General features: G+C 42.1%; 2 protein-coding genes across 3 annotated transcripts in view; one reads left to right on the top strand and one right to left on the bottom strand.

Annotated features, from left to right (window-relative positions):
- The window catches only part of LOC127956312 (von Willebrand factor A domain-containing protein 7-like), a 50869-nt gene that overhangs the window by 13685 nt on the left and 9601 nt on the right, over positions 1–27583 (bottom strand). The window contains exons 4-19 of the mRNA XM_052554153.1: positions 24863–24933; positions 23966–24565; positions 23377–23901; positions 22710–22869; positions 22582–22644; positions 21979–22092; positions 21700–21886; positions 21341–21501; positions 21065–21177; positions 20847–20963; positions 20525–20743; positions 9575–9707; positions 9338–9490; positions 4690–4782; positions 4343–4611; positions 3943–4236 (exon numbers count right to left, since the gene is read on the bottom strand). Of these exons, the coding sequence (XP_052410113.1) occupies positions 3943–4236; positions 4343–4611; positions 4690–4782; positions 9338–9490; positions 9575–9707; positions 20525–20743; positions 20847–20963; positions 21065–21177; positions 21341–21501; positions 21700–21886; positions 21979–22092; positions 22582–22644; positions 22710–22869; positions 23377–23901; positions 23966–24565; positions 24863–24933 (3272 nt within the window). The remainder of the gene's footprint in view (positions 1–3942; positions 4237–4342; positions 4612–4689; positions 4783–9337; positions 9491–9574; positions 9708–20524; positions 20744–20846; positions 20964–21064; positions 21178–21340; positions 21502–21699; positions 21887–21978; positions 22093–22581; positions 22645–22709; positions 22870–23376; positions 23902–23965; positions 24566–24862; positions 24934–27583) is intronic.
- On the top strand, positions 9871–12859 carry LOC127956160 (uncharacterized). Of its 2 annotated transcripts, XM_052553907.1 has the most exons (3): positions 9871–10133; positions 10284–10339; positions 10824–12859. In XM_052553907.1, exon 3 carries the CDS (start codon positions 11232–11234, stop codon positions 12579–12581), a length of 1350 nt encoding a protein of 449 aa, XP_052409867.1. In that variant the 5' UTR covers positions 9871–10133; positions 10284–10339; positions 10824–11231; the 3' UTR covers positions 12582–12859. The 2 variants fall into 2 exon arrangements, with proteins under 2 accessions (XP_052409867.1, XP_052409866.1); XM_052553906.1 differs by lacking the exon at positions 9871–10133 and having other exon boundaries at positions 10167–10339.

Genomic DNA, 27583 nt, shown 5'->3' with positions numbered 1-27583 from the left:
CATTGGAATTCAACCAAGCCATGTAATAATGTTTAATAACTTTCAAACGAGCCTGTTCCTTCATAACATAGCCAAAGTTCGGTGTATTTTTGCTTTATACATTTTAGGTTTATTCTCAAATTCAGATTGTGTTATGCTGTGTTCATACCAAACGCGAATAGAGCGTCTGGCGCGAATGATTTCAATGTTAAGTCAATGCAAAGGCGCGTTTACGCGCGTCTGGAGGTCTCGCGGCGCGAATGGGGCTTTAAGCGCGGCGCGGAAGACGCGAATTCGCCTCATTCGCGCGTCTAGTTCGCGCGAATGACGCGAATTGACACGCGAATAGAGCGCTTCGCGCGAATGGTGCTTTTTGTGCATTCAGCGTTTGACGCAAATTCGCTTCTGCCGCCCGAGTTGAATTTTTTTTACTTTGGCGTCAATTCGGGCCGCATTAACCAATAAGGAGCCTGCTAGGAGTCACTCATTCAACAGTATGTTCCTGCAGCCTCCGGTTGTGCAGGAATACCCTTCTCCACTCATTCAGCAAGGAGGAACGACAGATGTTGTCAGTGAGCAGTCAACCGGAGCTATATGACAAAAGTTCATATTTCTATAGAGACATGAATAAAAAGGACCATATATATATATATATAAATAAAACATATTAATAGATAAATTGAATAAAGGCCAAAGATAAGAACCGTTTCATTTTACCCCAAACGAATTATATTTTATCTTGAACCACTAAAGACACATCAGAGCCAGCGGCAAATGTCAGAAGATCTAGCCGAGGTAAGGCTACTCTCGGCGGATACATGATGACGGAGCTCCCGCTGATCGCATGGAGCTCATCTCCGAGAACGGCGAAACACATTTTTTAAATAGACGCATAGAGTTTAAAACAACTACATTCTCGCCTGAAATACTTTTAAAACTACATTTCATGACACAGTAACAGTAATATTTTGAAATTTATCCGAATAAAAATGGCGGTTGAAAATGCTGCGTGAACTCAGCTGGCAGAAGCCCCCCCATGACGCGAATTCGCGTCTGTTGTGAAGTTAATTTCACGCGCGAATGAAGCGAATTATCTCAAAATGGTCAAGCGGCAAACTAGGCGCGGTAGACGCGAATTTGACGCTCTATTCGCGTTTGGTGTGAACACAGCATTGGGGGGGGGGGGGGGGCGGGATTATTAGGCAATTTTATTCGGACAATTTGACCGGAGAGATTTAATTTTGTCGGACATTTCATTTTTTTTTCGGCCAATGTCCGGCAATTACCGGACAACGGAAACCCTGATATATATATATATATATATATATATATATATATATATATATATATATATATATATACTTTTTTTTAAAGATTGTTACTTTTATTCAACTGAATGTGTCTTTGCTGAATAAAATTAATAATATATTTTTATTTATTTACATTAATCTTCTTGACCGCCAACTGTCAGGAATAAATAGTACATTTAAATAATGGATTATATATATATATATTCATGTCCCTGTTACACTTAATGTCACATTTTTCTGGTTCAACATTACTTAAAAATACATTTCGTTTCAAAAAAAAGGTTTCATTAGTTAACATATGTTAATTACTTTAGTTAACATGAACTAAGAATGAAAAATAATTATACAGCATTTATTAATCTTAATTAATATTATTTTCAGCATTTACTATAAACAGAACGAGCATCAATGGGGATCGTGTCCAGTTTATCCATCACTGGGTTCTGTTGGATCGCGCCACTTGTGTCCGGTGTAGACCTGGCGTGTGTTTTTTAATGGGTTTTGTCAGTGCTTCATTTGTAAACTGCGAGGTCCCGGAACAAAGCGTGGTAACGGATCTGGCATGTGATATCACATTAGTGGACCAGTTTAAGTGATAAAGAGCGTGTATCAGTTGCATTTAGTCTGTAAGGTCATGAATAACATGGAAATGCCATGCAATAAAAAAACAACTATTTCCAGGAATAAAAACTTTTTGAAAAAGTTGTGGAATTTTATTTTTTTGAAATCCCTGTGTAATAGAGTTATATTTAATCAGGTCCTAAATTTCTGTGGGGGCCTATGTGTAGCTATATTGCATGGTTTTAATCATTCTCGCAGCTTTCAAGTTTATAATGAGGGAAATTTATTCAATATAGCTTAGGTTTGAATAATAAAATAAATCAACACAAACTATTAGATTAAATCAGTCATTCGACACCAGCCTTTGAATCCATAAACTCTCTCGGAGCACGCTTCTCATCAGCGCATCTTGTTTGTACAGCGACCTGCGCTGCACGCTGAGATAAGACTCCCCAGACTCACTCGCATTTCGATCGGGACAGCTGACAGAACTGTCACTTGACTAATTGGGTAATTGGTGCATTGTCACAGAAATGTATAATTTACACACCTTTTAAGTATTTTAAGCCGTTTGGTACTCACATGCTGTATTACAGTAGCTATGTGCCCTCACATCCAAAGCTTGCGAGTATAATATACAAGTTATTTTTCATTTAAGCAACCAAATAAAAAAAATAAATATGATGTCTGTTGGGTTTTTGACAAATACAAGTTTCATGGCACACTCTACTAAAATACAGGGGGAAAAAAAGAAAAGGCGGAAAAATCAATAATTAAACAACACTGCATCATCAGTGTTGGTGTTGTATTAGACATGTGCATTTAACATTAGGCTACATGGAAAACAAGCTCAAATGGAGTTAACAAGGTCTTTGGCCGCCGAATGAGGAGATCTGAGTTTTGTCCGCATTTGAGGAAAGTGCAGAGCATTACATGCCATCATCAACTTTTACGGGTTATATAACGTTTATTGTTGCTATATGGGCGCTTATAGGTTTTTTTGTCTGTTTAATACACTTGACCAAAATCTCATGATTTAAACGATAAAGCGCTTATGCACAGGATATTTAAAACGTGCATAAGTATTTTGGCTAGATGGCAAAAAACCTACTTCTCCAGTCTTCAATCACACACAAACAATAGCCTTTACAGACATAGTGTTTGAGTGAAGAAAATGCGGTAACACTTTAGAATAAGGTTCCATTAGTTAATGTTAGTTAACTACTTTCGTTAACATGAACTAAGCAAGAACAATCCTTCTACAGCATTTATAAGTCTTAGTTCATGTTAATTTCAACATTTACTAATGCATTATTTAAATCAAAAGTTGTGCTTGTTAACATTAGTTAATGCACTGTGAATTACCATGAACTAACAATGAATAACAGTATTTTCATTAACTAACATTAACGAAGATGAATAAATACAGTAATAAATGTATTATTCATTGTTTGTTCATGTTAATTAATACATTAACTAACATTAACTAATGGAACCTTATTCTAAAGTGTTACCGAAAATGCTGTACTATTCAAACAGTTATTTGTTTACCCTTGCTTTGCAGATAAGCGGAGATATCTGTCTCCTCCATCTGTGCTCGCGCGTATATATATATCTCATATACAATCAGAATCCATCCTGCTATAAGGAGCTCAAGGATTTAAAGCAGCAGACACACGTGCGCTCAGAATAAACAGACGATATTGTTCGCTGGTGTGGACGCTAATAACGTTATCTTTATAGTTATCGTGTATGTTGTTTTACTTCCTCCTTTTATCTAATTTTACTATTACATTCATTTCGCTATCCGTCCCTTTGTGCCACCTGGCGGTAGTTTCGCGAATGATTTTAACACGCGACTGATTTGCAGTTAATGGGTGTTACCCATTTAGGTTGTCAACCTACTGTATGTATATCTATCTCTCTCTCTCTCTCTCTCTCTCTCTCTCTCTCTCTCTCTCTCTCTCTATATATATATATATATATATATATATATATATATATATATATATATATATATATATATATTTGTGAGCACTTGTTTTAAACAACATGATTCATAAAAAGATAGATAGTTTAGATAGATAGTTACCGGAGAAACAACTGTAAGCTTAAGAACAGCATAGTTGAAATCACTCTTTCCTGATGTTTCTGCCTCAATGGTGAGAGTCACTTGAGTGCCTGAAGGAGTTTGTGGGGGTGCAGTGATATTTACTGCGCTATTTCCACTATTCCCACTTCCAACGTACAAGCTGCTGGGAAATACTGTGGAAAATCCACGGTCATTCCTGGCATTAATATTCAAGAGTACATCAGAGCTATTGTTCACCACTGTGAAAGGGATGCTCAGGGTCTTCCCAGGCTCCCACACCTCATCTGTCCAAGCCTAAGTGTATAAACAGAGGAAGAATAGTATGAGTATGGAAAAATGCATCCCATTAAAAGGTGGTAAATGTGTATTTGTTGACTCGTGTTAAAAAGCCTGATCTTACAGTAATAACCAGACTTGAAGCTCTTTGTTGAGTGATGGACTGCCTCTGAAAGCGACCATTTGATGAACGTGAAGAACTCCTCTCCCCTATCACACGGACAACAAATTCTCCTGCTGGGACACTGTTCATTGTTACTAAGAATTTCCCCTCTGCAAGCTTTTCTAGAGTTCCATTAATACTCTGGGAATCTGATGATTTCACAAGAGCCACCTCTGTTGGGCTAACAGTGTCCCCACCCATGATGGTGAGCAACAGTGTAACATTACGGTCTGTAGAAGGGAAAGAACAATACAGAGAGTGAAATACAAGGAGCTTAAAAGTTGCTTATTGGTCTTATGTTCACTCACTTTCTGGGAGTCTGCCACTCAATACACTGTAGCCTGAATGAGCACCTTCACTTAGCTCCACGAAGTTGAAGAGGAAGTCAATGTCACTTTGGCCTGATGATACAGTAAGTAAATGGCTCTTAGAGATGGTTTATACAAAAACCATATGTCTTTGTTTTTATACACCATCCTGTCATTCTAAACCTCAAATTCCAACCTATAGGCTCACTGGAAAAATGTGCCTCTGCCTTTCTCAAACTAAATTCCTGGAGGCCCACAGCTCCGACCAGTTCCAACTCACACCTGCTTGGAAGTTTCTAGTGATCCTGAAGACCTTGATTAAATGGATCTGGTGTGTTTGATTAGGGTTGGAGATGCACTGTGCAGAGCAGTTGAGTTTAAGACCACTGGAATACATTTGTGTGAAACTCCCAAAATGTACATACACATGTAGTTTCCAGCTGAAATGAGCAGTAGTGGCAGTAAAACACCAACAACTTGCCAGCAACAATGCAGTTTCACACAAATTAAGATTAAACTTAATTTGAACTTAAACTTAAGTTCACTTTCAGATTACATTTTGGTATATTTTAGCTTACCTCAAGTTCATATTTAGACGTACAGGAAATTGCAATGGAAGACGATTTTGATATATCAACAGACAACGTTGAATTTTTTTCACAACCATATTTATTTGAACCAGAATACACAGATCAAGTACTGAGGAGCGATCCGCTGCAGCAACACGTCTTCAAGCCTCAGAGAGACAGAGATCTCTTCAAAATTGGTGGTGTTTTAGTAGCAAGTGTTGTGAGATGCCAACAGAAGTGGAGAGCATATGTTGTCACGAATGGAACAACTACAAGACGACGACGAGGGCATTGACAGTATCGCATCACACACCTGCCTGACTGAAGATCCTGAGTTTCCTCCACTGTTGAGATGCAGCGTTTTGCATGTTGTGTTTAGTTTGCCACGTATAAACTGGAGGCGACGTCCAATGCCAGAGGGACCCAATGGCATGCTGTCAATAAAGTGAGTAATGTGTTGTATCTTTATTATAATCGCAAAGATTATAGGGTGCATTATAAGCCAATTAATTAATTACAATTACTGCATTATATTTCAGACAGTGCAGATTGCTGGTGTATCGTGTGGTAAACAGTAAGCAATGAGTGATGTACACGTGTGAGAGATCACATCCGGGGCTTTCTGCGCTTGTGCAGAATAAGCCAGAGAGCGCGCACGTCACATCAGGAAGCACTCGTGCACTCAGATCAGCTGGACGTGGTTGTGTACAAGAGGTAAAAACGATATAAATACTGTTCGTTTTCTTACACAAACCGCTCGTTTCGTGTCTTAGGTCATCAATGTGTACTTACGATGGGGAATTGTTTAATTTGGACTCCTCTGTGCATGTTCTTTGAGGTGGTGACCATAGACCTGCATTATATGAGTCACAGACAAGAACCGTTTGACCTAAAAATATCAAAATGGAAACTACTGCAGAAACAAAAACACCTAAATCTTGGATGTCCATGAGGTAAGCTAAAACATACCAAAATTTAATTTGAAAGTGAACTATCCCTTTAAGGGGTGATTTTTCATGTCCGATTCCGTTACCAATTTTTTTACAAGCAAACTGGCCGATTCTGATACCGATTTCCGTTTTTTTTTTTTTTTTATCTTTAAGCAACAAACAAGAAAGAAGGAAAGTATACATAAACAAGATGTTTAGTATTTAATAGACCAAACAGGCTTTTGACTATTGAAAACAATAACCGTTACCATGTCAAATTAACGGCAGTAACTGCACAGTAAGTAGCCTACATTCAATACAAACATAGATGGTACAGACATTAGCATTTAGCTTTTGTTTTTGAATTGTGTTGAAACTACAGAGAACTGTCCTTAAATGAAAAGATTAACTGTAACCATGTGAAATTAAAGGTAACAACTGCATAGTCAACACACATTCAATAAGATGTTTCTTAATCAGCATTCAGTATTTTACTTTTTAAATTTGGTTTTAAATAAAAATAACAGTGAGACTAAATAAAAGTATGCTATGTAAATAAATTATTCCAAAATGTTAAAATCAAATAATGATGGTGCGAATAAACAAAGATGCAAAGTGTTTCATTCATCCAATTAAAAAGAATTAGGGTAATGATTCACATCAATATATTTTTGTACTTGAGCCAATAAAAAATAAATAACTATTGTCTCAAGTTAAAAAATATATATGTGAATCATTATCCTACAAATTTTTCATTGGATGAATGAAACACTTTTTTTTTTTGTGCTCCAGCAGGTGATTTTTTAAATCAAATTAAGTCAATGTAATTTTAAGGAAAAATAAAAATAATCATCCTATACAGAACTGACATTTACTTCTGGCTTTTCAAACGTGTATACAAGTTCTACTTTACAAAAAAAATTCAGTTTTGTCAGTTTAGTCTGTTTCGTTTCTCATCCAACACGCGAGAAGTTGAGCTGAACATTGCTTCACTGTCTCCGGTGGTGCAGCGTGCGGACAGGTACAGTGAGCTCGCGCAGATCCAGTGAGCAGGAAAGGGACTCTTATTTTGTGCAGTCGGCTGTTGCTTCCTGCTATCTGTGCCTCAGACGTGTAGCTCTGCACTTCCAGTAAGGAACAGCTGCCAGTGTCCGGCTCACAGATTTAAAAATACTTCCACACAAATTACATGATAGCGAATGATTGCAATGAAGTCTGTGCATGCGGGCGCACTTCCGGAAAAATCGGCTGGAAAAAAGACCAAAAAGACTAAAATACGCGATTGCTGATTGCGTATTTTAAGCAAAAACCGTCCGCTTCTGATTTATGGCCGGTGAACCGGTGCATCCCTACTATCAATTGATAAAGACTTTTTTTTCTTTTTTTTGCAGTTCTGTATACAATGATATGTTGTGACATCAAAACACATTTAATATAGTGCTTGATTTTGACAGTTGCATCACAGATGGCTTTTCTGAAGTAGTAAACATGCTCAGTAGCTCACCTGGTACAGCATTACAGTTAAAGTACTTTGGTACGAGTACCATGAAACACAAACCTTTATGAAAGATTTGTAGAAGCATGCTACCATGGTTGGGTTGCTTCAGCAAGTGCGGTTTTATCTTGCATTTGCTTTTTTTAACACGATCAGTTAGGTGTAGGGCAGGGTTAGTATATAGCTGATATTATTTTTAAACACGACAGAGCATTAACCTGCAGCGATACAACAATAAGCATAATAAATTGTTGAACGTGTTGTTATAAGTCCAAGAATCACCATAATATATGTTTTGCTTAAAGGGGGGGTGAAATGCTATTTCATGCATACTGAGTTTTTTTACACTGTTAAAGAGTTGGATTCCCATGCTAAACATGGACAAAGTTTCAAAAATTAAGTTGTACGTTTGAAGGAGTATTTCTGTTCCAAAAATACTCCTTCCGGTTTGTCACAAGTTTCTGAAAGTTTTTTTCGAGTATGGCTCTGTGTGACATTAGATGGAGCGGAATTTCCTTATATGGGTCCTGAGGCACTTCTGCCGGAAGAGCGCGAGCGTCGCCAAATGTCACAAAAGAAGTGTGTTTTTGGTTGCCAGGGCAAGACAACCCTGCACAGATTACCAAAAAAAACAGCATTAAGGGACCAGTAGATGGAGTTTATTTTTACAGAGCATCAACGGAGTTGTGCAAGTGTTTGTTCCCTGCATTTCGAAAATGCTTGTTTTACAAACAAGGCCCAGTTTGACGACGGATTTGCGTATCGTTTATTTCTTAAGGATAATGCAATCCCAACGAAAAAGGGTCACGATCGTGTGTTGGAACCCCATGCGGTGAGTAAAACTGCTTCAAATATCTCTGTGTTGTTAACTTAGCTATCGGCGCGTAAGCACATCAAGTAAACAACATGCGATGTTGTCATCAAACTGCACTTTCCACATGTACACCTTAAAAAAATTAAATAAAATAAAGACGACATAAAGTGGAACTTAGTCATTTTCCAAAACCGCTAAGCAAATATATACAGTTTCAGTACATACCACATAGAGACGCCTTTGCTGTTGCTGCTCTTGTTAAATTTCAGTCTCTGGATCTGATTCTGGATCATAAATATACGCTGAATCTGACTGTAAGCCATGGTTTGTTTTGGATGGTTTTTTCCTCACGGTAATGTCACAGCTTCCAAACGCTCTCAACGCAAAAGCCTACTGGCGCTCGTGATTCTTTAGCTCCGCCCACACGTCACGCCTCCAGCCGCTCGTGTTTTTCCAGGAAAAATCGGTACAGACTATCTTTCTCTTATAAATATAATAAAACTAAAGACTTTTTGGAGTTATGAAGGATGCAGTACTACTCTATAGGTACTCAAGATTAACAGGAGATTGAGTGAAAACAAGCATTTCACCCCCCCTTTAACTGTTCCACCAGTCGCGTTTTTCCATGAGCCTGGGTTGTGAAAGTCAGTGGTGTCCAGTGTAGTTCTGGACTCCATTGACATTTGCATAAAAAAGCTGACACATTCATAAATGTCTTATTTTGTGATCCACTGAAGAAAGAAAGCATGACGGTGAGTAAATTACAATTTAAATTTTTGGGTGTACTACTAGTGCCTTATGTTCATTTGTAAATGAAAGAGATGTAAAACTAAAAAGTTACCAAGCACTTTGATGGTGTAGGGCTGTAAAGAGGCAATGTTGATGTTCCAAAGGCCTACTTGATCAAGTATAGACAGACGCACTGTGTAAAAGTTGCCAACATGCTCAACCAACCCTAGTGTTCCATTTAATTCTTCATTGGTCTGAGAATCACCTGTGGAGGTAAATGATGGAATCAAAGATAGCTGATAATGTTATAACTCATATGCAATACCTGTCTCAGTATTTGTCTAAACACCTGACGGGCTTGTGATGGTGAACACTAGAGAAGTGCCTGTAATGTAGATGGTCATATTTTGCAGTGAATCGTCCACAATGAAAGAGAAGGATTCTTCTTTTCCTGGGTTCCTCACGGCTTGGAAAACAGTTACCTGAAGACACATAATAAGACATTTTGGATAGAATTAAATTAAAATTACATTTATGCATTTAGCAGACGCTTTTATCCAAAGACAGTGCATTCAGGCTATCAATTTTCACATATAATGTGTTCCCGGGGAATCGAACCCCAAACCTTGCGCTTGCTTGTGTAGCTGGTTCAAATATGAATATTGTTATGAACTTCATCAAAACTTATGTTTTTGTGCTTCATATTTTTATTTGGAGTTATTATGGGGCATAATGTACATAATTAATTATAGTAGGAACCGTTCATGCAGAATACTGTCTTGTATGGGGCACATATTGGTGACGCACATGATACCTCGTGCGATTGGCCTACAGCGCCATCTTTAGAAGCACATATGCTGCTGACGAGGTCGGTTGTGCTGTCTCTCGCTCTTCAAATGAGAGCGCTGGTAAGGACATTCCTCCAAGTGTAAATTATGTCATCGATTAATTTCATGAAATAAATAATGTTTAAGTGTAATGTAAGACTGTGATGTCATCAAATTTAATGCAATGAATTGCATTTTGAACATTTTACCGAGATTGGTTTTGCTTACTAGCTTCCTCCATGCTGTACGGGCAGACTGAAGGGGAGAGAAGGTGTATCCCAAAAAAAGTTTAATTGTGCTCTGTGTGTTTCTGCAGGTATGTTCGTTGTTTATTGTGTTCATACATTGAGAAATGTTTGAAATGTTTATGAAGTTTATGAGTTTGATAAATCCAAAAAAGAGTGAGGTCTGTATTCAAACGTGATGTTGTCAAAATTTATATATATTTTTTTGTGTGTAAAATGTCATTTTTGACATTTTTTTTCTCCATTTAATTTATTCACTGTTATGAATAAGTGGTGAGGAATCTATATTTTAGATTATTTCATATGCCATATAATGATGACATGTTTTTGTGATTTATTTAATTTTATCTTTTTTTGTTGATGTCTTATATTTTGTAACTGTTAATTGAGTAAATTAAGATCTTTAGAAGCACATATGCTGCTGACGAGGTCGGTTGTGCTGTCTCTCGCTCTTCAAATGAGAGCGCTGCTTCCTCCATGCTGTACGGGCAGACTGAAGGGGAGAGAAGGTGTATCCCAAAAAAAGTTTAATTGTGCTCTGTGTGTTTCTGCAGACCTGCTTTTTGCAGAATAAAACATCCTGAGACCTCCTCCAGCCGCATTGTCTTCATTGAGAACAACAAAACACAACCAGAGTAAACCTGTTACATAAAATGGTGCCGTGACCTACTGGATCAACTGGATCAGCCGCAGCCGATCGCCGGAGTTGTTCAACGTGCTCGTGGTGTCTGAATGCTGCATGTTGAGACTGAGGAATCGATTTCACCACTGTTCTGGTAACTAAATAAGGGACAAGACCTTTTCTGCGGACTGACACTTTGCACTGTATTTTTTTTATTTTTTATTTTTATTTGTTTTCTCATCATACTTATCAGACATTATCTGAGGGTTGTTTTCTTGTGTATTTAGTCTACCACTGTTGTAAGTGTACACTATGGCTGGGGTAAGGAAAGACTTTGATATGACGACACCATATCTGGGTAGAGGCAGAGGGTTGTTGGGTGTAGAAAAACCTGTTGTTGGTAAACCTAGAGTGTTAGTTTATAGTCCTCAATCACATGATACCCTACCAGACCAACCTATTGGGCCGACTGCTTCTACTCCTAGTGACGCAAATGATAATGTTACACAGCAGTTACGTGAACTCATTGGAGAATTAGGCAGTCAAATAGGGGATTCCATCGTCACCCGGCTATTAAGTAGTCAAAGCCCAGTCACCCCCTCCAGTTCAGTCCCATTCAGTTCTGTTGCACCTGAACCATCTAACGCAGGCCGAAATCTTACTAATGTTAGCCTCATAGTTAAGCCTGATGTCAAAGAACCCCCAATGTTTAGAGGAGATGGAACGGACAAATACACAGTTCTAGAATGGATTGAGTTAATGGAATTGTATCTCCACAAAGCAGATTGTTCTGACAAAGATCAGGTAGATGAGGTACTGAGCCATCTGCTAGGCAGGGCCCGGAGTATCGTAAAGGTTAGACTCAAAAGCAGCCCTGATGAAGCCATCTCCCCTGAAACCATCTATGATGTGTTAAGACGTTACTTCAGTGAAAGCCCTGGATCATGTCAACCGCTAGCTGACTTTTATGCGACACAACCCAAAGTTAACGAGTGCCCTGTTGATTACTGGGTCAGATTAAATGCAGCTGCTGAGTTGGCAGACAGCCATTTGCAGAAACAAGGTGAAAAGATGAAAAACATGAGTTCTGAAATTGCTATGATGTTCATCAGAAACTGTTCAGAACCGAATCTCTCTAGTATGTTTAGGTGTAAGCCCATCAGTAAATGGTCAGTCACGGAAATCCAGGAGGCCATTGATGAACACCAGAGAGAAGTCCAGTCTAAAAAACTGTCTGCTGTAACACATGACGTTAACACTGTCCAAGTCGCAGCAGCTAAAGTATCAACTGTCCCCATCAATGTCACCAATCAATATAGTATGAAGGCAGATGCACCTGTTTACGTCCCTGACACTCCTTTGAAGGCTTCTGACCCTGCAACTTCGGAAGCTGGCACTTTAGAGCGTGTTTTAAGTATGCTGGAAAGGGTTTTGGAGCGTACCAGTCAGAATGCTCCCGTCTCACAGCCGAGAACAACTCAGTGGCGCAGCTATCCCCCGTGCAGAGTTTGCGGTGATAGGAAACATTCCACCCATTCACATTGTATGAGAGAAAGGAGATGTTTGATGTGCCTGGAGATTGGGCATCAGCAAAAGCAATGTCACAAGGTCGTCGGGCCTTCTATTCCATCTGCTTCTGACCCGCATGCTCAGGGAAACTAACACACTCACATAAGGGAGGGGACTATGTGAGTGGGGAGTGTCAAACCCTCAATGTGGATGATGATTTATTTGTTTATGATGAATGTTGCAAGTCTGTCTCCAGTAACAGTATCGTCTTATTCCAGAATATCTCAAGGTTGGAAAAGGCTGATAGTCTGTTCTATACCTCAGTTCTGTTGAATGACAAACTCACAGTCCAAGCTCTTCTGGATAGCGGATCCATGGCGTGTACGATCAATGAAGAAACAGAGCGTGATCTTTTGAACATGGGGATGTCTGCACAGGTTGACCAGTCGCAAATCGATGTTATTCTCATTGGCTGTGGTGGTGTTAAAGTCAGACCAAAAGGAGTCTATCAGCTTAAGATGGATGTGTATGGCAAGTTAGTGAGTGTGCCTACACTAGTTGTCCCGGGACAGAGAGACCAGTTAATTCTAGGAACTAATGTTATTAAGTTCATACTTACTCAACTCAAGCAAACCTCTGGCTACTGGAATGTGATGAATCGTCCTGAGACATCTGGAGAACCTGAAATTGAGCAGTTTCTGAACATGTTGTCAGGCATTAACAGGTGGAAGGGTGGTGAAATCCCTGATGTTGTGGGTACTGCAAAACTAGCCCAGTCCGTCACTCTCTCACCCAAACATGAACACCTTGTGTGGGGGAAACTTCCGTCAAATGCCCCTATTTCCATGGGAAGTGCTGTTGTGATTGAGCCGTCCAAGGCGCAGACCCACAAGAAAGGCATAATGGTGGGAAGAGTCATAGCCTCTATATCTGGTGATGGATGGGTCCCAGTCAGGATCATGAATCCCCTTGATAAGGCTATTACACTGAGAAGGAACACGAAAATAGCTGATGTCTTCCCTATTATTGCTGTTGAGGACCTCAATGTGTACCCGGATCGCAAACACAATGAGATGGTGAGTGTGCAGAGTCAGAGTATCATCGGAGGCATTGATGAAGGAGATTGCCCTGCCTTCAAGCTCAGTGAAAGCCTTCATAAACTTGGTCTTGGCGATTTAGACATTGAGTCATGTGAAGTATCCCACTATTGGAAGAGTCAGCTAGTACAACTCATTATGAGGCATGAGGATGTATTTTCCAAACACAAACTAGATTGTGGTGAGGCTAAGGAGTTTGTCCATCGTATCCATTTATCAGATGATCGTCCCTTCCGGCTTCCTTACCGCCGCGTTCCACCAGCACAGTACCAGAAGTTGAGGAGTGTTCTCTCTGAGATGGAGGAACAGGACATTATACGCAAGTCCAACAGTGAGTGGGCTTCGCCACTAGTGTTGGTATGGAAGAAGAATGGAGACCTTAGAGTGTGTGTGGACTACCGTTGGCTAAATGCTCGGACTGTTAAGGATGCCTACCCCTTGCCTCACCAGGCGGACTGTTTAGCAGCTTTGGGAGGAAATGTGATCTTTAGTGCAATGGACTTGACCTCTGGGTTTTATAACATTGTAATGTCTGAAGAGGACAAGAAGTTCACTGCCTTCACGACTCCCATGGGCCTGTATGAATTCAACCGTCTGCCTCAAGGGCTCTGTAACAGTCCAGCCAGCTTTATGCGACTCATGACCAACATCTTTGGGGATCAGAATTTTCTCACTTTGTTATGCTATCTGGACGACCTTCTTGTGTATGCTCCAAATGAAGAAGTGGCCATTGAGCGGCTTGAGCTTGTGTTTTCTAGGCTCAGTGCACATGGACTGAAGTTAGCCCCGAAGAAGTGTCATTTTCTACGAAGAAGTGTGAAATTTTTGGGGCATGTCATTGACGGCACTGGTGTAGCAACAGATCCAGACAAGGTTAGCGCCATCTCAGCCATATCTGTATCTGATCTGATGATGCCGGATGGAGTGACACCTTCAACTAAAAAGATAAAGTCATTCTTGGGAATGGTGTTATATTATCAAAACTTCATTCAAAACTGCTCCAGTATTGCAAAGCCACTGTTCGCCTTGACTGCTGCACCCAGAGGAAAGAAGACCCCTCTGAGAGGTATTGCATCATTCAAAAAACTTAACCCTAATGATTGGAAGCAAGAGCACAGTGTGGCGTTCGAAACACTAAAGACAGCTCTGTTAGAATCCGTTGTACTGGCTCACCCCGATTTCAGCCGGCCATTCATTTTATGCACTGATGCGTCTATGGATGGGTTGGGAGCTGTGCTGTCACAGGTCCCAGAAGGAGAAATTAAGGCACGTCCTATCGCCTTTGCCAGTAAAGCTCTCACTCGCGCACAAGCACGATACCCTGCACATCGTCTAGAGTTTTTGGCTCTGAAGTGGTCTGTCTGTGACAAGTTTAGTCACTGGTTAAAGGGACATGACTTTACTGTGTGGACAGACAACAATCCTTTAACATACATTATGACAAAGCCAAAACTTGATGCATGTGAGCAGAGGTGGGTGTCTAAGCTGGCCCCCTATAGCTTTAGCATCCAATACATACCTGGCAGTAGAAATGTGGTCGCAGACGCTTTGAGTAGGCAGCCCTTCATCCGTGGATCTGTCAGTCGGAGGTTGATGTGTGAGCCGTACAGTGTGCTGTTGAGAGAAGCGGAGCAAGTCAGAGAGAACTCCATACAGGATATCTTCAGGTTAAGTGCTAACAACTGTAATGTTGAACAGTGTCCATGTGCAGGTTCAGAATCAAGTTCACTCACTAATGTTGAAGTGTCTGCAATCCTTGATATTCATACAGAATGGGAAGTAGGCACGAGGGATAGGGCGGTCCAGTGGCTTACTCAGGATACTCACCAGTTGTTGTCTCCAGGCCCTAGTCCCCTGCCAGTTTTCTCATTGAGAGAGTTACAGGAGAAGCAGCAGGACGATGCAACCCTGTCAAGAGTCTTGTTCTATGTGAGCAGAGGAAGGAAACCATCTAGACGTGAGAGAACTGGAGAAACTCACAAGGTAATTAAAACACTTAAACAGTGGGAGAAGAAGATTGCAGTATGTTGTTCCTAGTTCGCTGGTGAAGCAGGTTCTCCAAGGCATTCATGATGAGGCTGGGCATCAAGGTCAGGGTAGGACTTTATCCCTTGCGAGACAGAGGTTCTTCTGGGTCAGTTTGGAACGAGACGTACGCGAGTATGTTAAATGTTGCAGGCGCTGTGTAGTGAGCAAAACTCCAGAACCTGAAGGAAGAGCTCCTCTGGAAAGCATCAAAACATCGAGCCCTCTAGAATTGGTCTGCATAGATTTTTGGTCTGCAGAGAATTCCAGTGGTCGCAGTGTGGATGTCCTGGTCATAACAGACCACTTTACCAAGATGGCCCATGCTTTCCCTTGTAAAGACCAATCGGCAAAGCAAGTTGCAAGGCTGTTGTGGGATAGGTACTTCTGCGTATATGGCTTCCCAGAAAGGATCCATTCAGATCAAGGTGCCAATTTTGAGAGCCAGCTTATTCATGACTTGCTGGAAGTTGCTGGAGTAAGAAAGTCTAGAACGACTGCATATCACCTGATGGGCAATGGGCTAGTCGAACGGTTCAACAGAACCCTGGGTGGTATGATAAGGGCGTTGCCACCCAGGGCAAAGCAGAAATGGCCACAGATGTTGCAATCGTTAACCTTCGCTTATAATTGTACTGCCCATGAGTCGACTGGGTTTGCGCCTTTTTACTTGATGTTCGGCAGGGTTCCAAAGCTCCCAGTGGATGTGATGTTCAGCAGTGTGGAGAGGGACGATGTCCTCATTGACTATGATGCATACGTGAGGAGATTGAAGGATGATTTGAAAGAAGCTTTGGCCCTTGCTCAGAGGAATGCTGAGGTCAGTCAGCGACGTCAGGCAGACCTATACAACAAGAGGTCCAAAGGTTGCAGTATTGAAATTGGGGATCAAGTTTTACTGGCTAACAAAGGCGAACGTGGACGAAGGAAATTGACAGATAAATGGGAAGCCTCTCCATACATAGTTGTTGCCTTAAATCCTCAATGTCACACCTACCGTATCCGCAACACCCACACTGGTCAGGAAAAAACTGTTCATAGGAATTTGCTGCTTCAAGCTAACTTTCTGCCAATTGAGGTTGAGGTAGTTGAACCCTCATTCAGTGACTGCAGTGTACCAGCTGAAGACTGTAGTGAAGCAGCTTTGAGCGTTGCCAGAACACCCATGTCTGAATGCAGCAATGCAGATCGAACCGCCACCTGGGTGGCAGGGACTCTTGCCCCAGATGATGACCAGAGTAGTACATCCTCTAAGACAGAGAGTGTCCCTTCATTGGCAGTGGATTCTGTGACCACACAATCTGTGTTTCCAGCCACGCAGGATGATCTTATGGAATGTGATGTTTCTGATCATTCAAGTAATTCAGGAATGACTTGCGACACCGTGATCTCTCCATCTATGGGAGGTTCAGTTGATGTTCAGATCTCTGATCCTGTGGATTCACTCCCAAATCAGGTGGTGACTCAAGTTAGAACCAGATTTGGCAGGCTTGTGAAACCTGTGAACAGGTTGATTCAGAACATGACCCAAAACATGAAGATGAACAATTCAGTTAATGGCGTTACCAGGTCTTTATTGTCATAAGATGATTAAGATATTACATTGATCATGCAATGTTTTTTTTTTGAGGTTATTTGTTACTTCGAGTTGAGAATGCCAACATTCAGAAGTCTTTCAGACACATTTAACAGTAGCTGTCGCATTGAAATCATAATGGTGGTGTTTGGGGCACCCTATTTTCAAGTGTTCTCTTAGTAGGCCTGATCACCCTGCTTGGGTCACTTTCCCTGTATGCTGGGAAGCATATGTTGCTGTATTGATTTGTATTGATTGTCAGTTGAGTTATTCTGTTTGTGGCTTTTAGATTGGCTGTTTATCCTTATTGAACAAGTTTTATGAAGTTCAGCGGGGAGAATGTAGCTGGTTCAAATATGAATATTGTTATGAACTTCATCAAAACTTATGTTTTTGTGCTTCATATTTTTATTTGGAGTTATTATGGGGCATAATGTACATAATTAATTATAGTAGGAACCGTTCATGCAGAATACTGTCTTGTATGGGGCACATATTGGTGACGCACATGATAGCACATATGCTGCTGACGAGGTCGGTTGTGCTGTCTCTCGCTCTTCAAATGAGAGCGCTGGTAAGGACATTCCTCCAAGTGTAAATTATGTCATCGATTAATTTCATGAAATAAATAATGTTTAAGTGTAATGTAAGACTGTGATGTCATCAAATTTAATGCAATGAATTGCATTTTGAACATTTTACCGAGATTGGTTTTGCTTACTAGCTTCCTCCATGCTGTACGGGCAGACTGAAGGGGAGAGAAGGTGTATCCCAAAAAAAGTTTAATTGTGCTCTGTGTGTTTCTGCAGGTATGTTCGTTGTTTATTGTGTTCATACATTGAGAAATGTTTGAAATGTTTATGAAGTTTATGAGTTTGATAAATCCAAAAAAGAGTGAGGTCTGTATTCAAACGTGATGTTGTCAAAATTTATATATATTTTTTTGTGTGTAAAATGTCATTTTTGACATTTTTTTTCTCCATTTAATTTATTCACTGTTATGAATAAGTGGTGAGGAATCTATATTTTAGATTATTTCATATGCCATATAATGATGACATGTTTTTGTGATTTATTTAATTTTATCTTTTTTTGTTGATGTCTTATATTTTGTAACTGTTAATTGAGTAAATTAAGATCTTTAGAAGCACATATGCTGCTGACGAGGTCGGTTGTGCTGTCTCTCGCTCTTCAAATGAGAGCGCTGCTTCCTCCATGCTGTACGGGCAGACTGAAGGGGAGAGAAGGTGTATCCCAAAAAAAGTTTAATTGTGCTCTGTGTGTTTCTGCAGACCTGCTTTTTGCAGAATAAAACATCCTGAGACCTCCTCCAGCCGCATTGTCTTCATTGAGAACAACAAAACACAACCAGAGTAAACCTGTTACACTTGCTTAGTGCTCTACCAGTTGAGCTACAGGAACACTATATATATATATATATATATATATATATATATATATATATATATATATATATATATACACACACACACATATATATATCTGATGTCCGCACACCACAAGGGACCGTTGTGCGGCAGCGGCTCTATCGAATTCCGGAGGCCCGGCGACACGCGGTTGAAGAGGGGGTGCAAGAGATGCTGAAGCTAGGGGTCATCGAGCCCTCCCGCAGTCCCTGGTCCAGTCCCATAGTCATGGTCCCAAAACCGGACGGCACCCTCCGGTTCTGTAACGACTTCCACCACCTAAACGAGGTCTCTGAGTTCGACGGATACCAGATGCCCCGTGTGGATGAGCTGCTGGAGCGGCTGGGGAGAGCCCGGTTCATATCCACGCTCGATCTCACCAAGGGCTATTGGCAGATACCGTTAACAGAGACCGCCAAACCAAAGACCGCCTTCTCCACCCCTACTGGCCACTGGCAGTACCGGGTTCTCCCCTTCGGGCTGCACGGGGCTCCGGCTACCTTCCAGAGGATGATGGACATTGTGCTGAGACCCCATCAAGCCTTCGCCGCGGCCTACATTGACGATGTGGTCATCCACTCGGAGACCTGGGAGGACCATCTGGAGCGGCTCCGGAGGGTGCTTCTTGAGCTGCGGCGGGCAGGGCTCACCGCCAACCCCAAGAAATGCCACCTCGCCCTACCTGAAGCACAGTACCTCGGTTTCCAGGTGGGCCGGGGCCTAATCCGTCCGCAACAGGGAAAAGTGACAGCCATTCTCTCGGCCCCGAGGCCCTCCACCAAGAAACAGGTACGGGCCTTCTTGGGGTTGGCTGGGTATTATCGATGTTTTATACCCAACTTCTCCTCCCTATCGACGGCCTTGACAGACCTCACTAAGAAGGGACAGCCGGAGAAGGTAAAGTGCGGAACCCCGGAAGAGGAGGCATTCAGAAGGATAAAGGCGGCGCTCACATCTGAGCCACTGTTGCGCGCTCCCGACTTTAACTGTACCTTCTTATTGCAGACGGACGCATCTGACACCGGGTTGGGAGCCGTCCTGTCCCAGGTGCAAGACGGTGAGGAGCACCCGGTGGTCTACATCAGCCGAAAGCTGTCCACCACCGAGCAACGATACGCGGCAGTGGAGAAGGAGGCGCTGGCCGTCAAGTGGGCAGTCCTGGAGCTGAAATATTACCTACTGGGACGGAAATTCACCCTCTTCACCGATCATGCCCCGTTGCAGTGGATGGCCCGGGCTAAGGACACCAATGCCCGGGTAACGCGGTGGTTCCTAGCGCTCCAGGACTTCCACTTTGATGTGCAACATCTAGCTGGAACCGCCAATGCGGATGGACTCTCCCGCCTGTGGACAGCTTTCGCAGGTCTGTCAGGTACTCTTCCTCCACCAGCCCCCGCCTCCCCCCTCGCCCGAGGAACCAGAGCGACGCTTGGGGGGGGGGGGTGTGAGCCGTGTCCTGGGCACCTATCAGCGTCGCCCTGGCAACGAGGGAGATTCACCTGCACGCAATCACAGCGGGCTGATCGGTCCCAGCTGAAGCGGATGAGGAGAGGACTATAAACGCTGTGCCTGAAGGTGACACAAGGAAGAGAGGATCTTCAGATGACTGAAACTAACGTTGTGTCTCTTGCCCTTCTAGACAGCTGCGGATCGACCAGCCCGCCACCCGAGCACCGGACACCAAGTTCCCTTGCACTCAGCCGGCCAGCAAACAGGATCACATGGCACCGAGGACGAGCACCGGACACTACAGGATTCAGCACTACACCGAGCACCATTCAATAAATACACCCTCCGGGGCTTCACTTTGCACTAAACCCTGTCGTGTGATTCTTCAGCCCGTGACAATATATATATATATATTTTTTTTTTCAATATTGTGGATGGTATAAGAATTATTTTCCATTCATGTGACTGAGAAATACATAATAACACAAATACTTTAAAGGTTTTAGATAATGATTTCATTACTAGAGAAGATGTGGAGGCATCCACTATTATTCTGGTGGCGTGAGGAAGTGTTGCTTTGGTAACTTCAATCGCCTGCCCTCCAGAGGCCAGCGCTAAATCCTCATAAACCTGATTTAAGGGATTGGAGATCCTGGTGGAGTAATTCTGATACTGTCCTTGATTCAGATCCACACTTCTTCTCCGACGAGCAGCAAAACCATTAGTCAGCATGAAGTTCACCTAGAAGAAGAGAAAATGTGACTTACTGACTGACAAACTCTTTTATTTAGATCTGGCAAAATGTCTTATGTCCATAATATGAAAAGGAACTTGTAATACGTACTACAGACTTTGTGCTTTCAATCAATGCCAACACAGTGCTTTTTAACTCTTTGTCCTTTGCATCAGCATCCGTGAAAACAAATATTTTAGTCTGGGGAGGAGAGCCAGTCAGAGCCAGCTGGAAATTAAATAAATAATATAAGTATGTTGTATAGGACATAAGTAGAAGTTGGTTTTATTACCATAATTAAAGCAATAAACTCATTGATGTTCTCATACCCGGAGTCCTGAGAGGCAGAGCTCTGGTGCGTCTCCTCCATCATGGGGTTGAAGAGCATTAATCTGTAATTTGAACTCATCAGGATCTGTTGTTCTTATTAGCGGTCCAAAGTCTTTGGGAGTGTAAAAGAGTCAGTTATCAAATAATTAGTACTACTAATTTCCTCGCTAATTAGTAGTTGTATGTAGTTTTGAGTAGAGATGTCTGTAATTTCTGTAACGGTACACACACATTCTCTGTGAAATGAAGAAACAATAAATAAAAATGTGTCTAACCAGGGTCATTAAATGGCACCAGAATGTACTCTGACACAGTGTCTCTCATTCTGTCTGTGATGTCAAAAGTGACTCGTCGTACTTCATCAATGTCATCACCCATGCTGCCTGTGGTATCAATAGCAAAGCAAAGAACTGAACTCTGAGAGAATCCCATCAATCTAAGAGTAAGTGACCAAAAAAGAGAAAAAAAATCTATCTTAAATTCATGTAAAAACATGTAAAACACCATTTTATTTTAATTCAAAGACATTATATTATTTTGGCCTGTGGTCAACAGCTATCAGTAATCTCTGAATAACAGATGTAGTGATTAATTCAAACAGCATGCATGAAACATTTTTTTTAAGTCGGCCAACCTCAAAAAGTCAGAGTCTCCCAGGAAACCTCTTATGTCCTCCAGGAGCTCTCTGGTCGCAGCAATAGCCACTCTTGCAGCATCTTCATGAAGGTCACCATGGCTGGATGAGTGTGTATCTTTGTTGATTCCACCTCTAGGTTCTGATAAACTTGAAAAGTCTAAGAAACCTCCATGGCTACATTTCCCTGCAATATTCAAAAAAGATTTATTAGTGTGAAACAATTTTATGCATTTTTAAAATTTGATTAGGTTATAAATGATAGTATGAATTCAGTACCAGGTTTCTTTTTCAATCCAAAGTATCCTGATGTCAGTTTTTTCTCATCTATGATGTCTTTCAGGATGTTGCCACTACAGTCATCATCACAGTTTCTACAAGTAGGTCTGGTTCCTTTAAATATATAAATCCAATTAGAGTTGAACTGGACTAATATTTTTTATAATAATCAGAGTTGGGTAAATTTGTATGAATTCACTCCCTTTAAGTTTTGGAGATGGAATTTGAATTAAATGAATTACATCTCCCAGAAAGTTTGAATTAGAAATACGAAAAGGGAAAATTACTAAGGTACAATTCAGTAAGAAATTCAATTGCATTATTCCCTGAATCCTGAATGTCTTTCTAGGATGTGTTATTCACAGGTCCATAGATTGTTAAACTATAAAGAAGTGTATACAAATGAAATTCTATAGGTAACGTTTCAAACTTATCTAGCCGGTCATTTATAATGCAATCCAGTATCTTTAGCACAACAAAAATCTGAGTAGTGTGCAACCTTGGTATTAATAAACTGCTGATAAGGACAGTTTATTAATAGTTTATTAATCGATAGTTTAGCGCTATCACAGTTGAAGAGTAGCTCTATGTCGTTGAAGAGACCCTTCATCAGGTGGGAGCGCACACCAAGGCTAAGGCCGATCGCCACCGGTCGAAGCCTCCTGTCTACATCGTTGGTCAAAAAGTGTGGACAAGAAGAGGACAAGGGAGACACACACACACACACTCACAGTGGAAATAGGAGGGAGAGTCCGGTGGATGGCTAGTGCAGGGATTTTGTGTGTACTCGGCCCATCCCAGGTACTGGTTCCAAGAGTTCTGGTGGTCATGACAGAAGGTACAGAGGAAGTGACCGATCTCTTGGATCTTCCTCTCTGTCTGCCCGTTCCACTGCGGATGGTACCCTGATCATAGGCTGACAGCCACACCTAGGAGTGAGAAGAAGGCCTTCCAGACTCGCGAGATGAACTGAGGTCTTCTGTCTGACACAATGTCCTCTTTTAGCAGCGAGAGGGTTTCATTGACCCCCGGGTGGCCAGTGCTTAGTGAGGTGTGAGCAGAGTGGATGAGTGGAGTGCACCGTGTCCTGTTGATGTACTGTAAGCCTGGTGGGCAACCGGTGGAGCATTGGTGGAGGTATCGGAGGAGGGTACGATTTCCATGGACCAGGAGGTTGGTGCTTACAATGAGCTTTTCGGGAAGTATCGTGTCAGGTTCTTCAGGGCTTTCTTCGGGTGAGTAACAAAGAGACAAGGCGTCAGCCTTGACAATCTTGGATACAGGATGATATGAAATCGTGTAGTTGAAACGGGTAGAGAACAAAGCCCAATGGGCTTGTTGGGGGTTAAGTCTCTTGGCCATTCACAGATACTCCAAGTTCATATGGTCTGACAGCACCTGAAGCGGATGTCTTGCTCCCTCCAGCCAATGCCTCCACTCCTCGAGTGCTAGCTTGATGGCCAGAAGTTTGCGGTTGCCGATGTCATAATTGGCCTCCGCTGGATTGAGCTTACGGGAGAAGAAGGCACATGGGTGGAGTTTCCTGGGGTTCCCCTGCTGCTGGGAAAGCACCTCTCCAACTCGTGTGGTGGAGGCATTGACTTCCACATTGAAGGGCCTGTTGGGGTCAGGATGGACCAGGAGTGGAGCGGTAGTGAAGGCTTCTTTAAGGTTGTTGAAGGCTTCCGTGGCTGCAGGGGTCCAGGACAAAGACTTGGGCTTATTCCGGAGGAGGCTTGTAAGGGGACTGGTAATGGAGCTGTAGTCTTGGATGAAGTGGTGGTAGAAGTTGGAGAAGCCGAGGAATCGTTGGAGTTCTTTGATAGTAGAGGGTGTTGGCCAGTTCCTGATTTCATCCACCTTCCCCCAATCCATCCGTATGCCACTGCTGTCCATGTTGTAGCCAAGGAACTGCACTGAGGGCTGATGGAAGGAGCACTTTTCCACTTTCACATAGAGTTGGTATTTTTCTCTGGCGTTTCAGGACCTCCGCAACTTGGTGACGATGTTCGGTCAAGCTCCGGGACCAGATTAAGATGTCATCGATGTAGAGCAGGACAAATTTGTGGAGGAACTCCCGGAGCACCTCATGGATGAAATTCTGGAATATGGAGGGAGCGTTGACCAGGCCATATGGCATCACAAGGTATTCATAGTGTCCAGTGGGTCTGATGAAAGCTGTCTTCCACTCGTCCCCCTCACGTATCCACTCGACCCCCTCAGATGGCTGTGGAGGTCCAACTTGGTGAAGACAGATGTCCTTCTCCTCCGGTATGGAAAGGGGATAGATCCTTCCTTTTGGCACTGGCGCACCTGCAAGCAGATCAATGGCGCAGTCCCATGGCCGGTGTGGAGGCAGCTTGGAGGCTCTCTCAGGGCAGAAGAAGTTACTGAAGGGGGCGTAACACGAGGGTATATCCACGGACCATTTCTCCATTGGGCTTTCAATAGATGTGGCGCAGACAGAAAGCTGTTCAGGAAGCAGAGAGGATGGGACAGGAAACTTGGACAGGCAGTCCTGGAAACAGTTGTTGCCCCACTTCAGGACTTCGCCTGATCTCCAGGAGATGACTGGGTTTGTGCTGCTCTAACCACGGATGCCCAAGGATTCACGTCAGCGGTGGATTCCAGACTCCAGAACCAGCAGTTAAATTTTCTCTATGTGTAGTATGCCGATTTGCAATAGAAGTGGGCTGACACTATGGCGAACCTGTATCTTGCTTAGCAGTCTTCCAGTTACTGAGTGTATTTGATAGGCGGACGGTGTCACCGTGGTTGTGAGGTTAAGCTGACATCAGAGGGAGCCAGAGATGAAGTTGCCGGCTGACCCAGAATTGAGGAGTGCATTGAGTGGAATGGAAACATCAGCAGCAGTAAGTGTTACAACAGTGGTGAGTGGCTTCATCTGATTCATCTGACGAGGAGGGCATATGGGGCACATGGAGAGAATATGCCCTGGGGATCCACAGTATAAACACAGATTCTAGGTCAGCCCTCTCTGCCATTCAGTCACTGTCATTCGAGTAGTGTCCAGTTGCAAGGGTTCGTGGGCTGATTCTGGAGTGCTGACGGATTCTGTGCTGAGGCTGGCCCTGGTGCGCTTTGAGACACGAATGTATACAAGTGGCGAAGCGGATGGAGAGCTGGATGAAGCCTGATGGTACCCTCGTATGCAGTGAGATGCAACCGCACTTGTGGAGCCAATCCCTGATGATAGGTGGTTATGAGGGCTTGTTCGTTCCACCCACTTATGGCCGCGAGAGTCCTGAACTTAAGAGTATAATAATTAACAGACATCTTGTCTTGTTTTAAATTATATAGCTTTTATTATATATATATATATATATATATATATATATATATATATATATATATATATATATATTAGTGGTGGGTGCTGCGTTAACGTGAGAGTCTTTTCGGGCATTAAAAAAAAATTATTGCCGTTAATCTATTCTCAAAGTTGGGTTGGGAGCTGGGTCTATACTAAGCAAGCTATTATGCCTTTCACCTTGATATTTTATATAACCGACTAGCTGAGGCCAGCCTAAAAAGATGCTCAGGACAGTTGACGGGCCACTGCTGCGCATCGTCACGAAAGCTTATCTTTTTCACGTGTTATTAAGCCATACCGCTTGTCGATTTAAACATTAAAGCATCCAAACACAAGACGCGGAAAAGCTGAACAGAGTAGCTGGTTACTCGCGTGCTATGTTCAGTGCGGAGAGAGAGAGACGCGTATCACAGAAAGCGACACTGAACCGAGTTCTCTTCTGCTAAGTTCTCCTCGAAGTCCCTCCTGCACCTGAATGAACAAATACAAATCGCAGTTTGAACAAACAAAAATATGTGAAAGAGCCCAATTCAGCACCGCTGTGTTCTGTTGTTCAGGGCTCACGCAGAGAAAGGCGTCTCAAAACACTTGAACATCGAATTTGCTTATTTTTGCTCTTGTGACGACAAATACATACAAAATATTGGAAATTATGCTAGAAAAAAAAGATATTTCTTAAGTGAAAGTAAACAGTTGAGTAAAAATGGGATGTGTATTATATTGGATGCGTTCATGGTCTCTTAAAGTGACCGCGCCTAATTTAGCTACTGGCTGCTGTAATGTTAATCCAAGAAAATGAAAATGAAAATCACTCACTGCTCTTGACTACTTTGTAGTTTTAAGAGTCCAACCTTAAATTATTCAGACACTAGATATATTTTTTTTATATAAATAGCAAAACTGTAATAATGTGAGACATGTTGAAGGTGTCTGAATAAATGTAGGTTTGATTGTATATTTCATTTTTACATTGAAGACTATCCAGTGCTTTTTTACATTTAATTATTTGGTTTCTGTACCTTGAAACCTACAAACTTGAAAACATTGTGTGTAGCACAACTAAATAAAAATAAACGAACATACAAATTAAACAATTTCAAATAGGGCCCACTGGTACAACCTTCACCGGGTCCCCACTGACCCCAGCTACAGCCCTGCTCACGCCTGTTTCACACATACTCCATCTGCAGTGCGTGTGCAGTTTGTGTGTGTTACGTATGTGGTGCAGCACGGACTCGATGTGCTTTTACATATATGACGCGTTTGCAGTCCGCTGCTCGGTATGTAAACGATCGCTGCACTGGTACAGACACAACGCTCCTGGAATGCAACTGGAATCCGTTAACATGGGTGCATAAAAAACGCATACGCACTGCAGACGGAGTATGTGTGAAACAGGCGTAAGGTTGTTTACACCTTGTGTAATGTGGAATTAGTTTACAGCTTTTTCAAGCAGTTTGTGATGCATTTTGGAAACAGGAGACCCCTTCTCAAAGACTTACTGTTTGTCAATTTTATTTGGGTAACACACATATTCTGAATGCCTTCGGCAGAATTCCAATGGGCCATTTTAATCTAGATTAATCTAGATTAATTTCAAGATCACAGTGAGATTAATCTATATATCTATTATATATAATCTATATTTACTATATTATATTAAATCTTATTTATACACGACACTGCTCTACTGATCATGTTCTGGTTACTCCACTGCACACGTCGGATCACTTCCTCCTCACTCTTAACCTCAACATGGTCCCTGACACATCACTTACCCCTCCACATGTCATCTTTCAACGTAACCTACGCACACTTTCACCCTCCCGGCTATCTGCAATGGTTTCATCTTCACTTCCTTCCCCTAAACTGTTTGCATCTTTGGATGCTAACAGTGCTACTGATACTTTCTGCTCCACTCTTACATCTTGTTTAGACACTGTTTGCCCCTTATCTTCTAGGCCAGCCCGTAACACCCCTTCTGCCCCTTGGTTATCTGATGTTCTACGCGAACACCGTTCTAAGCTTAGAGCTTCTGAAAGGGTGTGGCGCAAGTCCAAAAATACTACTGACCTTATTGTGTATCAGTCACTCCCATCTTCTTTCTCTGCTAATGTCTCCATTGCTAAAACGACATACTACATAACAAAATTAACAATTCATCTAACTCGCATGCTTTTTAAAACATTTTCCTCACTTATTTGTCCTCCTCCTCCCCCTCCTGCTTCATCTGTAATAGCTCATGACTTTGCAACGTTTTTCATTAATAAA

This window comes from Carassius gibelio, chromosome B4 (genome assembly GCF_023724105.1).
Source record: "Carassius gibelio isolate Cgi1373 ecotype wild population from Czech Republic chromosome B4, carGib1.2-hapl.c, whole genome shotgun sequence".
NCBI lineage: Eukaryota > Metazoa > Chordata > Actinopteri > Cypriniformes > Cyprinidae > Carassius > Carassius gibelio.
Note: the sequence above shows the minus strand (reverse complement) of the source record. Positions and strands in the feature narration are given on the sequence as shown.